Consider the following 13,746-nt stretch of genomic DNA (forward strand, 5'->3'; position numbering starts at 1 on the left):
GTTCTTTTTTTCAGACGTTCCGCCTCCCTCTGAGTTACAAGTACACATGTCCGTCTCCATCTACCTGGGTGCTGGTGATTAACTCTCTGCTGACTGTCTTGGGGTGGGGTTACCTGTAGCCAGAAAACAAGGTAAGTCTAATCATCTCTGTTTTACTGTAGATTCTTATTAACAGCGAGGAATTAACATCTGCGTAAAATCGCGAGAGGCACCCTTCGCGGATTTTTAAAGAGTTAAAAACTATAAGAAATGTATGGAACGCCAAATTAACATATATTCAAATATTTGTACCTATCTTCAAATAATTGTACCTATCTTCAATTAATTGTACCTATCTTCAAATCATTTGAAGATAGGTACAATTGAATTAAAGATAGGTACAATTGAATTAAAGATAGGTACAATTGAATTGAAGATAGGTGTAAATAATCATACATATCTCTAAATAATTATACCTAGGTACAAATGAATTATACCTAGGTACAGATGAATTATACCTATCTTCAATTCAATTAAAGATAGGTTCAATTGAATTATACTTATCTCCAATTCATTTGAAGATAGGTAAAATTCATTTAAAGATAGGTACAATTGATTTGAAGATAGGTTCAATTCAGACATATCTATAAAGGATTTGAAGATAGGTACAATTCAATTATGCCTAGGTTCAATTCGTTTTGTGTATTGTTGAAAATAATGAACGCTCCATTGAAGACATTTCAACATGGAGGGAAACGAGGGAAGCACCAACAACCCCTCTATTTGATGGGGTATGAAGTGCCTATAGAAATTTTTGAAAATAAAGATAAAAAATATTAAAATCATGCATTCTGACTGTATTTTGGTCTAAACGTTCTACATAAAACAATTAATTTAAGAAATGAAGATAATAATTTTTCTTTTGATCGACGTATCGCATTGATGAAAAAGTTTTCCGGTCAATTTTTTCTTTGATAGGTCAATCAACAGAAAAAACTAATATCTTCATTTCTTATCATTTTCAAATCAAAAACTTTGAAGTGTCATTGATCAAAAATGTAAATAATGTAAATGAAGCGTCGCGTATGAATACAAAACAACAACAGCAACAATATACAAAATGGATGTGCCTTCATCTGATGCAGTACCATACAGGGAGTATTCATTATTGCCAATATTTTAGTAATTGAAGATAGGTTCAATTCAATTGTACCTATCTTTAATTCAGTTGTACCTATCTTCAATTCATTGCATTTGTACCTATCTTCAAATCAGTTGTACCTATCTTCAAATGAATTAAAGATAGGTATAATTGAATTGTACCTATCTCTAATTCAATTTGAAGATAGGTACAATTGAATTGAAGATAGGTACAATTGAATTGAAGATAGGTACAATTGAATTGAAGATAGGTACAATTGAATTGAAGATAGGTACAATTATTTGAAGATATGTACAAATATTTGAATATATGTTAAATTGGCGTTCCATAGAAATGAGGATGGAAATTCCCTGATCGTGATTTTATATTTTCGTGATTTGATCCGAAACCGCGGGATCGCGGAATTAAGTACTCACGTAATATAACAGGCACGTAGCATCAGGGGGGGCCAACTTTTTTGGAAGTTAGTAATTTTTTTTGGAAGTATAGTTGAGTTGAGCCTACACCCCCCCCCCCCACCCCCCCCCCCCCCCCCCCCCCCCCCCCCCCACGGATTAGGATTTTGAAGATTTTTGGAAACTTTAAATTTTCCCTTTTTTTTTTTTTTTTTTTTTTGCTTGTCAAAATTTTTGGATGGGTCTGGCCCCCCCACTTTCAAAAACGATGCTACGTGCCTGATATAAGGAATTTACAGTTTTTGTTCCCTCATTCTTTTTATAATGTCATCGACTGAATTTAAAGCAATACTTGCTGCAGTTGATATGGCGGGATTTTTCATTGTGAACTTTGCAATTTAAATTACAAGGTACTACAATGACATAAAAGATCATAAATGTTTTTTAACTTTATTAAAATTAGTTTTTTCTTTATAAGAAAAACATTTTGGGGCCCCAATTGAAGCAAATTATATTACTGTCATCTTAAATACAAAAATGCGACTCCTCCTCTTTAACTTATAATATTGATGCCTTAGAATACCATTAAAACTCTTCACCTTATTTTTTTACTGAATTTTTTTTTCTCAGAAAGACTTTAATTATTGGTTTTTAAAATTAATATTTGGAAGGCAGTTGTTCCTAGGTCTCTTTATATGAAAATGAAATCCAATTTCATTCATTTCACAAAGTCAGCCCCAAACATTGATAAAGATATACAGTAAAACTCAGTTATAGCGAAGTCCTAGGGACCAATGGATTTACTTCATTATAATTCGTAATAATAACTATAGCGAATTCACCATATACATGTTTTCTTTCACCAGACTATAATTGAGGCTTAAAATAAAAATACATTACTTTGATACCCTTAATAATCCGATTGTGAATTCATAAGTTTATATGAAAAACAATTCATTCAACTATTATGTTATGTGGTTGTGCAAACTTTTTAATTTGTATAGAAATTTATTATAAAAGTGTTTAATTTCGTTATTATTCACCTCCACGAGACTCAAATCAATTCACTATATAAAAACTTACAGGGGACTTAAAAAACTTTGCTATATCTAAGAATTAGCTGTATTCGTGTTCGTACTAAGCGAGTTTTACTGTACAGTACAATAACCCGGTAGATTCGTAGTCAAAGCAATTTGAAGCTTATAAAATTAAGTGTTTGTTTCAGGGGCGGCATTTCAAGATTGGGGGGGAACTGGCCAGGACCTTGGAGGACTTCTTGTTACCAAACAAACAGTGAGTCTCAACAAAGATTGGTAACTCTTGCTAATTGAAAGTACTGTTAGTAAGTCTCAACACAGATTCATGTGGTAACTCTTACTGCGCCAAAGTTCTGTCAGAGACCAAACAATATTCCGTATCAAAACACAGATTCATTTGGTAGCTCTTACTGTGCCCAAGTTCTGTCAGAGACCAAACAATATTCGGTTGGAGATCCATCTCTTGGTTTTACGATGTGTGAGGCTAACCAAATCCACACCCAACCTCTTACTCATTCAATTCAATGTTCTTCAAAACAGCGAGTCTTTGCAAGACCTTTAAAAGCTCTCACTAAACTCAAGTATGGTCAAGAGACTACCAAACAATCACATCTGGTAAGGAGTTCACAGGTGAATTATCTTTTCTTCCATCATTTTTTTTTCATTTAATTTAATGTGAGTGCTGTATAAACCAGGTTATTGTTTTTTTGTCTGTTCAACATATAATCTTTGCTGGTTTGCTGGAGAAAAATGTCTGCAACTGTCAGAGAGTCATTCATTCATTCATTGAATGTAATGCATAAAATAAACATGATTTCATTTTCCGATCGTAGTCTCTCAGATGACCTGTAGGTCAATTTTTCATTGTTATTGCAGACAATTCTGTTGAAGATGATCTATAACTGTATTTTGCTTCTGTTGTAGACCCTCTCCATCTACCTTATCAATGGAGGATTTCCAGAGAGATGAAGCCATTGACTGCAAGGTCTGCACACTCCTGACTCAAATGTTAACCCAGTGTCTTTTTTACTTATCTCATCTTCTATTAAAATAGTAGTAGGGGATGGGGGGGGGTCCTGTCCTCAATCACCTGTGGTATATACTTAAATAATGGTTTACATGTAAAGGACTATTTATGGTTTGAGCCTAAAATGGCCCCCTAAAATGAACATTGTCTTTTTACTGTAATTCTTTGTTTTATTTGTACAAATATACATTTGAAGTTTTTTCATAATTTTCATTTTGATTTTTAAATCAGTGTCCACAACTTAAAAATATGACATCATAAAGTTAACCTTTTCCCGCCATTTTCTCATTTTTAGCATAAAACGGCATGTTTTGAAACAGTTTTTCTTTAGGGAAACATTGAGCGACTTCTTGAACAAACAAAATATTTTCCCCAAAGATGTATCTCTCCAATACTTATAAGTGACAAAATGTTTGTTCTTGTTTAAAGAGTCGCTCTATATTTCCCATTCGAAAAAAGATGAGAAAAATGTCCATTTTTGACTGATTTTGATTGAATTATAAAAATAGTGTCACTTCTGACGTCATATGCTGCCAGTGAGTGCATATAAATCAAATAAATAGGTAAAAAACATATTTTATGTCAACTCTTTAATGATATAACACAACAAATTAATGTACCTGAATCATTTTAAAATTAGCGAATTATGGGGGCCAAATTTGGCTAATATCATATATAGTTCTTTTTCTTCTTTACATATTTATTCTTTTTAGTGTACTTTGATATATTAATATTTGTTCATACAACAGGTTATTCAGATGATCAGAGATGACATCCTGTCCTACTCCTCCACCATCCCTGCCGACTTTGTCAAACAGATCATGAAGCTCCTCAACAGGGGCTCCATCCACTCCACATCTTCTGACTCGTTCATAGGTCAGTGAAATTCTGTAAAGTTGTAATTAAACACGGGTAATATTACTAATGTAAAATGGAGAAAAAACATTCACTACACTTCTTTCGACTCCTATATAGGTCAATGAGATACTGTCAATTCCTCATTTAAAGCAAGGAATTATATTTTTCATGAAAAGTGCACATTTAAAGTTAATAGTCGGAGGCAATGCAAAAATGGGAAAGTAGAGAATTTTAGAGGGTAAGGTCTAAGTAAGATGATACAAATGTAATTTTCTTATTAAAATTGACCAAACGCAATTTCATATTTAGACACAGATTCCAGCAAAAAACTACGGGAAGAATTTGCCAAGACCTGCTTTGAAACCCTTCTCCAGTTCTCTTTCATCAACAAGTCCAAAGGTGAGGAGGGAGGAATAACCAAGATGGCGGTGATGTCACTTCTACAGCGGTGCCAGGAAGTGGTGCGTAAACACGTGGATGATGAACGACTCAGCGGAAAGTGTCCGCTTCCTAGGTACGTGAATCTGAGATCATAAGAGAGAGAGAGAGAGAGAGAGAGAGAGAGAGAGAGAGAGAGAGAGAGAAGTTGTAAAAAGTCAACATTGAATACTTCACTGGGCTCGAAAATTGATCTGATTGTGACATTATCTGTTTAGAGGCCACAGATGCTTATCATGAGGAAGTTTGGCACTAACTTGATATCATTTTTACATGTACCAGACAGCTTTAGCACATTTTTCTTCCACAGACCTCGGTTGGCTGAGATGGCCTCTGTCCTAAAGGCAATCACCACATTATTGAGGTCACAAAAGCAAGCCCCACCAGGAAACGGTCAGTTTAACATGTACAGGTTTTAGGTGATTTTACTCTATCTATCTATCTATCTATCTATCTATCTATCTATCTATCTATCTATCTATCTATCTATCTATCTATCTATCTATCTATCTATTAAACTATATTTATTCATGATCAATTTGTTTTTACCATTTTAAAAAAAAAAGGGCAGGATAATGTTTTGCATCTCGAGACCAAATGTTGTGTGATCAATATATTCAAAACACATTTAACTAGGTATGCTATTACTTTTAAAGCATAAGTAACCTCCTTTTGATCTTTGAGTCAAAAGATCAGGGGTCAAGGTTCAGACCAATCGAGACACCAACCAGTAGACTGTGTTCCATTAATAACTTAAGAACCATTTGATTGCTCGTTTGGGAGTATGATGACCTCTATATATTGGATTCGAGGTCACAAGGTCATTATTAAAGATCAAACTTCTCCGACCATAGAAAGATCTTGTTAACCCTTTGTTCACTCAGCACCTCAGAGAATGTTTTTGAATTGTGTGAATTGAAACGAATTTTTATTTTAAGGTGGATCTCTACACCAAATAAGTGTAGGAGATTTTTGTTGCATGCATTTGTTACTAATACTCGGCACAATATTCAACAATGATAGACCTCAAAATACAATACTCTATTTTCTAGAGAATTTTTAAAATATCAGTCTGGTTCCAGATAACCCCTTATTTGTCAAATTTTTTTAACATTTCTGTTTTAAAATTCTTATGAAAGTGAAATGTCATTAAGTTTAGAAATAAAAGACAAAATCATCATGAATGAAATTTGTATGATTTTTATTGGAATCCACATAAATATGAAATTTAAATATAAAAAAAAATCTTTTAAGGCAAACTGCTGGACAAAATCCCACAAAAATCTGAAAATATAAACAATATTCGTTGGTTGATAGGATGAAGAAAAGAAATTGAAAAATTAAAGAAAATGCTGAATTATTGCAAAAATCTTGGTATGAAAGATCCTGTTTAAGAGTTGTCTTTCTTTATTTTACATGGTCTCAAATATCTTTTGAAATTAATAAAATTCACGAAGAAAAATTAAATTCGGACGAGCTAATATTATCCTCTGACCCCCCCCCCCCCCCCATTCCTCCGATCCACGCATGTATTTATCTAAAAACTCGGAATCCAATTATCATACAAAATATAGCAACTTATTCAATAAAAAGGGGAAAATATTTTTATATATTCCAAAATCAATGTTTTAGTAACTAAATATCTAGGTTTTTTTTTACAATGAATTTTCATTTAATCAATATTGTCAAATAAATATTAGTATATATGTTACATTAAAGTTTAAAAATTAAAAGAATTTAAAACTATGAATTACAATTTATAGATACATGTAGTTTTAAATTATCTGAATTTTAAAACTTTGATGTTACATATATGTGGAGGAGGGACAACTTTTTTAACGATAAAAAAATTCCACCATATTGCTCAACATACTGATTTTTTTTTCAAAAGAGAGAGGTTAACTTGTCTGGACTTTAAAATGTCTTTGAAGTTTTACTTCACAGGAAGATCAGCGAGTCAGTATCTGTGTATAGTATACATACTTTCAGTATATCAAAAGGTGTGAATGTCCCAATATTCAACCTTGTAAATTGTCAGTCTGACACCTTGTTCAAGATATTACGTAATTCCCTTATAAGGGTATTTGTGGTCTTTAGATTATTAAATCCATTTGAAATATATTTTTTTAAAACATAATATGCATTACTTAAGTAAAGCGTCAACATCTGCAGTAAATATTGTCTGATGAATATTGAGGTGCCTGTAATAAAATTAATGTTTCTACAGACTGAGTGAGGTACAATATAGCATTGAATGATTCATTTTTGACGTCGTCGTGTCAATAACTGCCGTCAGGTGAGCAGACAAATTGAATAACGCGCGTTAGCGCGTTATGATAATTTGTCTGCTCACCTGACGGCAGTTATTGACACGACGACGTCAAAAATGAATCATTTAATGCTTATATTTACATTCCCTTACTGAAGAAATCAATTGTTTACTTAAATAAATCGATATAAAGTGTAGAACACGGAGGGAGTGAATAAGTAACAGCAGGAACAGCTGTTTTGTAAAACCGGTTTAAACTGGTTTTCACATAGACTGTTGAGATGAGATCGACGAGCATGAAAATATAATCCATGATAAATAACTCTTGAAATGGTGCTTTAAACAATCAAGTCCACTTTTTTGTTGAATAATTATAAAAAATGGTGTTTTTACAACATTCATGAAATACATTTTTAACAAATAACATAGAAATCACTGTTTGAGAACTACTTATGTAAATTACTCGTAAATTTATACGCAGTGAATAGGTGTTGCATTTAGAGGCATTTAAACATCACGGAATTTAATGGAAAAACACAGTAGAATGTAAGTATAATAAGGTACATTGTAAATCACAGGTCAGTCGAAAATTTAACACATTTGTATCGTAAATTTAAAGTTTTTTGTGTGTTTGAAAACACATGCACACTTGTAGAAGAAACTGTGCCATTGATCGGTTGAAGTTCAATAAAATGTAATTTATGTAATATCCATTGTCAGTATCTGTTGTGAATTCTTTGGAATAAGCTACAACAACAAAAAATATACTGCTCAACTAAAACTAATGCGTTGAACATGGCTGAATTTATCGATGAAGCATAATTTCTGAAATATGAAATGGCAAACCAGTTTAAACAGTGTGTTTCTGACAATTATTTATATCATGAAAAAACAAGAAGCAATTATTGTGAGATCTCTTGACCAATTATCGCAGTGATATAGTTCATGCAGTCCTGATACAGAGTTAAACGTCAAAACTGGCAGTTGGTGCTTATATTATTAAATATTAATACCGCGTAAGCAGATACTAGGGTAACGGCTCATTTAAAATAAAACACATTTTCATACATTATTTAAATGTATGTACAAAATAATTAGCAGCTATAAAACTTGAAATATCTGATAAGATTAAAATTAGTTCTCATACTGAAATCGACACGTAGATAAAACATTGTCTGTATAACACTGCATACATGTACCTAAGAGAGTTATCGTTCGTTATCCGCTAGGGTCCCCGTGAGAAATACTCTTCCGGTCAGGACCGACCGTGGCTATTTATAGCCACCGTCTAAAATCAAAGTACTGAAAGTACTGTTAGACGGTGGCGCCGTTTGAAAGTGGCATATTACATGTATGTTAATTATTGTTGTCGAAAATCCACAGCCAGCGCCTCATACATGTACTAGCACAACTGGTCGTGAGTTACTTACATGGATAATTCTGTGGAAGTCGTAGTTGTGTTCACAATCCACATTTTACAAATGTTGTGTCTCTTTATCGTCATCTTTTGGGGAAAATCCATAGATTTATATCAGTAGCCTTTGAAGTATAGAAGTTTGCATCTATATGCTTGTATCTATATGTTTGTATCTATATCAGTTGATATTAAATACATGTACTACACAAATGTATTTTGATTGCCCCAGAATGACTTATTAAATATGTGGGTTGCCACCACATATTGAATGAATAAATCAAATCCAAAGCGATTCAATCACAGTACGCCAAACTATTTGATTTTATAAAGAAGGGGAATTTTGGTTATTTCCCTTTTGACCTTTGGGTTGACCCTGCAAAGGGGAACAACTTTTGAAAAGTGTGGATTGGACTTTTGTGCTTTAAAGATATTGTAGATTTCTCAAAGTAACGAGAACAAATAAAGCTTTAGTATGATAAAATACTTATCAGGTTTTTACTAACTATTTGGGCATACATGTAGTTGTTTATTTTCCCTTTCGACAGCATTTTCCCTCAATTTCTTCACGTGGAAAAAGTTGCATCATCACACTTCCTTGTGGATCATCACACTTGCTTTTGTCCTCATAGTCAGTTATAAATTTAGGTGTACAGAAAACGGAATGGTTTTCAAGAACCTGTTTGATAAAACTGGTTTTGCTTTTGGAATGCACGTCATCATGAAACAGAAGAGTCAATCAATATTTTATCTTCGACTGTAGTGGATTATTTCCATTTCCTCACAACGAAAGTGAATAAAAATTTGAGAAAAAAATATCAAACAATTAATATTCAGTCGCAGCAGTTTCATTAATCAACGTTTTAAATTACATTTGTCTAATTGTATTTAGCTATAGATTTATTCAAATCATTTGAATGAATTTGGGAAAGTCACATGTATATTTTATCGCTTCTCAGTACACTTTAACACGCATAATTTACTTGCAACATTAAACTTTTCTAATAAACTTACAAGAAATATAGATTAATTATTCAAAATTAGTTTTTAAAAACACCAAACAAAAAAAATCCAAGTTAAACGCGTGTTTTTCTGATCGTACAGCTGTGTATATAAATTTCATTTTATTCTTTGCGTGTACTATAGTCTATACAATAGATCTACGGTCCGCAAATCCCGGCAATATTTCCGGAAAGATATAGTTCTGTAGCTCAGCAGAATAAAACAGTCATCTATGAAGCACATTTTTTACCTTCATGTTTCATTATTTATCGATGTATACGCTACGGCCGATGTAGCATTTCGTTGAGTGATGACACTTATTTCGATTGCGAATCGCAACAAACTGGCGCATTTATATAGGCCCGCCTATTTGTAAATGGAAACAAATGTCGAAGAAAGCTCATAATAGAGTGGTACTCGCGAGTTATAAATTATTTGAGGACAAAATGGTTGATATTTACGTACATGTGAAATAAATGTTATCTGTTTGCGAAAAAATCCCCCCAAACCAAAGAAAAGGTTCTCTAATAGCAGATGGATTAAAGTCACAGATTGTACTTCGCTCATCAAATTGCGTTATTTTAGTTTAGTGTGAAAAATTCGTCAGAATATGTTAAGTGAACAAAATTAGTATATCTTACATTACCGTTCACAATGTACCATAAATGTATATGGAATATTGCATGAGTTGAACCGATTGTTTTTTCTCACAAAAAAAGCTAGCGTTTGCTGCAAATTAGAGATACACGAGCTGATACGCCGTGAAATCCATAAGACGTTTTACAGCATGTCTTTAATCCTTTATTTTACAAAAAATCTGAACTGAAAATCTTTGAAACATCGTAAAATGTTGTTTGTTTATACATGTACATGTAAAATGGCGACTTGATTTGCACGTGAATTTTACAATCCGAGGTCGATCGATTAGCGTGTTCGAGAGAAAGTCAACAGCAAGTAAAGCGTCAACATCAGTAGTAAATATTGTCTGATGAATATTGAGGTGCCTGTAATAATATTAATTTTCCTACAGACTGAGTGGGTTACAAAATTAGGTAAATCACAGGATAGTCCAAAATTAAACACATTTGTATCGTAAATTTCAAGTTTTTTGTTTGTTAAAAGAACACATGAACACTTGTAGAAGAAAGTGTGCCATTGATCGGTTGAAGTTCAATAAAATGTATTTTATCTAATATTCATTATCAGTATCTCTTGTGAATTCTTTAGAATAGCTACAAAAAAATAAATATTCTTTCTCAACTAAAATCAATGCGTTGAAAATGAATGAATTTATCGATGAAGCAGGTATGTAATATGAAATGGCAAACCTTTTTAAATTGTTTGTGTATCTGACAATTGTTTACATCATAAAAAAACCAAGAAGCGATTATTGAGAGATCTCTTAGCCAAGTATCGCAGAGATATAGTTTATGCAGTCCTAATACAGAGTTTAACGTCACAACTAGCAGTTGGTGCATAAATTATCGATACCGCGTAAGCAGACAGGGTAACGGCTCGTTTAAAATAAAACAAAATTTCATAAATTATTTACATATATGTACAAAATGATTAGCAGCTATAATGCTTGAAATATCTGATAAGATTAAAATTAGTTATCAAACTGAAATCGACACAAAGATAAAACATTGCGTGTAACACTGCATACCTAACAGAGTTATCGTTCGTTATCCGCTAGGGTCCCCGTGAGAAATACTCTTCCGGTCAGGACCGTAGCAATAGACCGTGGCTATTTATAGGCACCGTCTAAAAAGCTTTTACCTTTTTACGAGACACTGAATGATCCAGGTGGCAGGGGATAGTTTCGAAGGAAAAACCCCAAAATAGCCTTTGTTTCACATTTCTCTTGATAAAATCTCATAGGTACACAAAATTGCTCCCATTTAAAACAAAACACATATGTCTGGTTTCTTCTTTATTGAAAATATATCAAGAAAAATTGAATTTGTGTGCATTTTTTAACCATTTGTCATTTGCATGTATTCCGACCTCATGATGGGGGTGTGGTCATGATGTTCAAATTTGGTATTTCTTTATGTGTAAAACATGTATTTCAATCTTTTTAACATATAAATCTAGATCTTTTACTATTGGTTAAAGAATAAACAGAGAAATTAGGTTTCATCATCATCCGTTCAGCATATTTGGGAAATGACTCCTCGGGTAAGATGCCTGATTGCCATTTTCTAGGTACCTGTCCCTTATGAAGAGATGAAAGTGAAGTTTTGTGTTCCAAATAAGTTGCTTCTATGTTCCAATAGAGTTTTTAAACCTCTTAATACCATTTAGAAACAAAAAGGTTGATTGCAAGGAGTAATAGTGTGTTTTTTCTTATTCCCATTTACAGGGGGATAGGTGATACATATGAGTTGAATTCTCCTATATGTTGTTACTAAATGTGAATATTTCAATGTTTTTACATCAGATTTGGATAAAGGTTTCTTGTTATAACTGATTTTAAAAGAAAAAATGTCTTTTGGATTGAAAGAAGCCATGATACATCTTGAAAACCTTATAGAAACAGGTTAAGGTGATTCAGCCAGGAAAGGGGGTAATACTTAAACAGCCATAACTTTTTTATTTTTCAATGAAATCAGACCAAATTTGAAAAGTTTTACTCAGAATTGCATGAACTTTCTGATTGTAAAGTGTTTTGGTTAGAGAGAAACAAACTCTAAAAGTTAAAGAAAATGTCAAATTTTTACTAGGCTAAAAATTGAAATTGAACAATATGGGAACAGAAAAGATGTTCTATGTGTGTAAAATGGGAAACTGGCTGAATTTTTATGATTGCTCAACCCTGTGATGAGATTTAGGGGCCAAAATGTAACAGGGGGTGGTCCATAGAAAAAGTGCAACTTTTTAGCGTTTTGGGTTTGTCCTTATTTTAAAACCCTTTATAGGCATTTTATTCTTATTGATATAAGAGGCAGGGTTGAATTTGGATTAACTGAATAATATTATACCATTTTCTTTAAATTTTCTTGAAATGAATTGATAGCCATGCAGTTTTATGAAGTTTTAAACCCTTAGTTTTGATAAGAAATTGCTAAATATTGTTCTTTCTCAAGCTAAAACAGAAAAAAAAGTAGCTTTTATGGCTAAATATATATTTTACATGTGCTACATGTAAATTACATGTAATTACATGTAATTCTAAATAGTTAATATTTGCATTTTAAGTCATTATAAACAATTTTAAAATGTCTGATTGTCAATAAAGCACCCCCCACCCTTCAATTTTCTTCACCAAAAACCCCAAAATAGCCTTTGTTTCACATTTCTCTTGATAAAATCTCATAGGTACACAAAATTGCTCCCATTTAAAACAAAACACATATGTCTGGTTTCTTCTTTATTGAAAATATATCAAGAAAAATTGAATTTGTGTGCATTTTTTAACCATTTGTCATTTGCATGTATTCCGACCTCATGATGGGGGTGTGGTCATGATGTTCAAATTTGGTATTTCTTTATGTGTAAAACATGTATTTCAATCTTTTTAACATATAAATCTAGATCTTTTACTATTGGTTAAAGAATAAACAGAGAAATTAGGTTTCATCATCATCCGTTCAGCATATTTGGGAAATGACTCCTCGGGTAAGATGCCTGATTGCCATTTTCTAGGTACCTGTCCCTTATGAAGAGATGAAAGTGAAGTTTTGTGTTCCAAATAAGTTGCTTCTATGTTCCAATAGAGTTTTTAAACCTCTTAATACCATTTAGAAACAAAAAGGTTGATTGCAAGGAGTAATAGTGTGTTTTTTCTTATTCCCATTTACAGGGGGATAGGTGATACATATGAGTTGAATTCTCCTATATGTTGTTACTAAATGTGAATATTTCAATGTTTTTACATCAGATTTGGATAAAGGTTTCTTGTTATAACTGATTTTAAAAGAAAAAATGTCTTTTGGATAGAAAGAAGCCATGATACATCTTGAAAACCTTATAGAAACAGGTTAAGGTGATTCAGCCGGGAAAGGGGGTAATACTTAAACAGCCATAACTTTTTTATTTTTCAATGAAATCAGACCAAATTTGAAAAGTTTTACTCAGAATTGCATGAACTTTCTGATTGTAAAGTGTTTTGGTTAGAGAGAAACAAACTCTAAAAGTTAAAGAAAATGTCAAATTTTTACTA

At 32.5% G+C, this 13,746-nt stretch overlaps 2 protein-coding genes across 2 annotated transcripts in view; one reads left to right on the top strand and one right to left on the bottom strand.

Moving 5' to 3' along the window:
* Nucleotides 1-13,746, bottom strand: part of LOC128159449 (protein MON2 homolog) — a 556,747-nt gene that overhangs the window by 248,719 nt on the left and 294,282 nt on the right. The window lies entirely within an intron of this gene.
* Nucleotides 3,478-5,315, top strand: LOC128159511 (protein MON2 homolog). The gene is made up of 4 exons (XM_052822634.1): nt 3,478-3,558; nt 4,350-4,476; nt 4,768-4,972; nt 5,207-5,315. The coding sequence occupies exons 1-4, from the start codon at nt 3,520-3,522 to the stop codon at nt 5,313-5,315; spliced, it is 480 nt and encodes a 159-aa protein (XP_052678594.1). The 5' UTR covers nt 3,478-3,519.

Source organism: Crassostrea angulata, chromosome 8, assembly GCF_025612915.1.
Source record: "Crassostrea angulata isolate pt1a10 chromosome 8, ASM2561291v2, whole genome shotgun sequence".
NCBI lineage: Eukaryota > Metazoa > Mollusca > Bivalvia > Ostreida > Ostreidae > Magallana > Magallana angulata.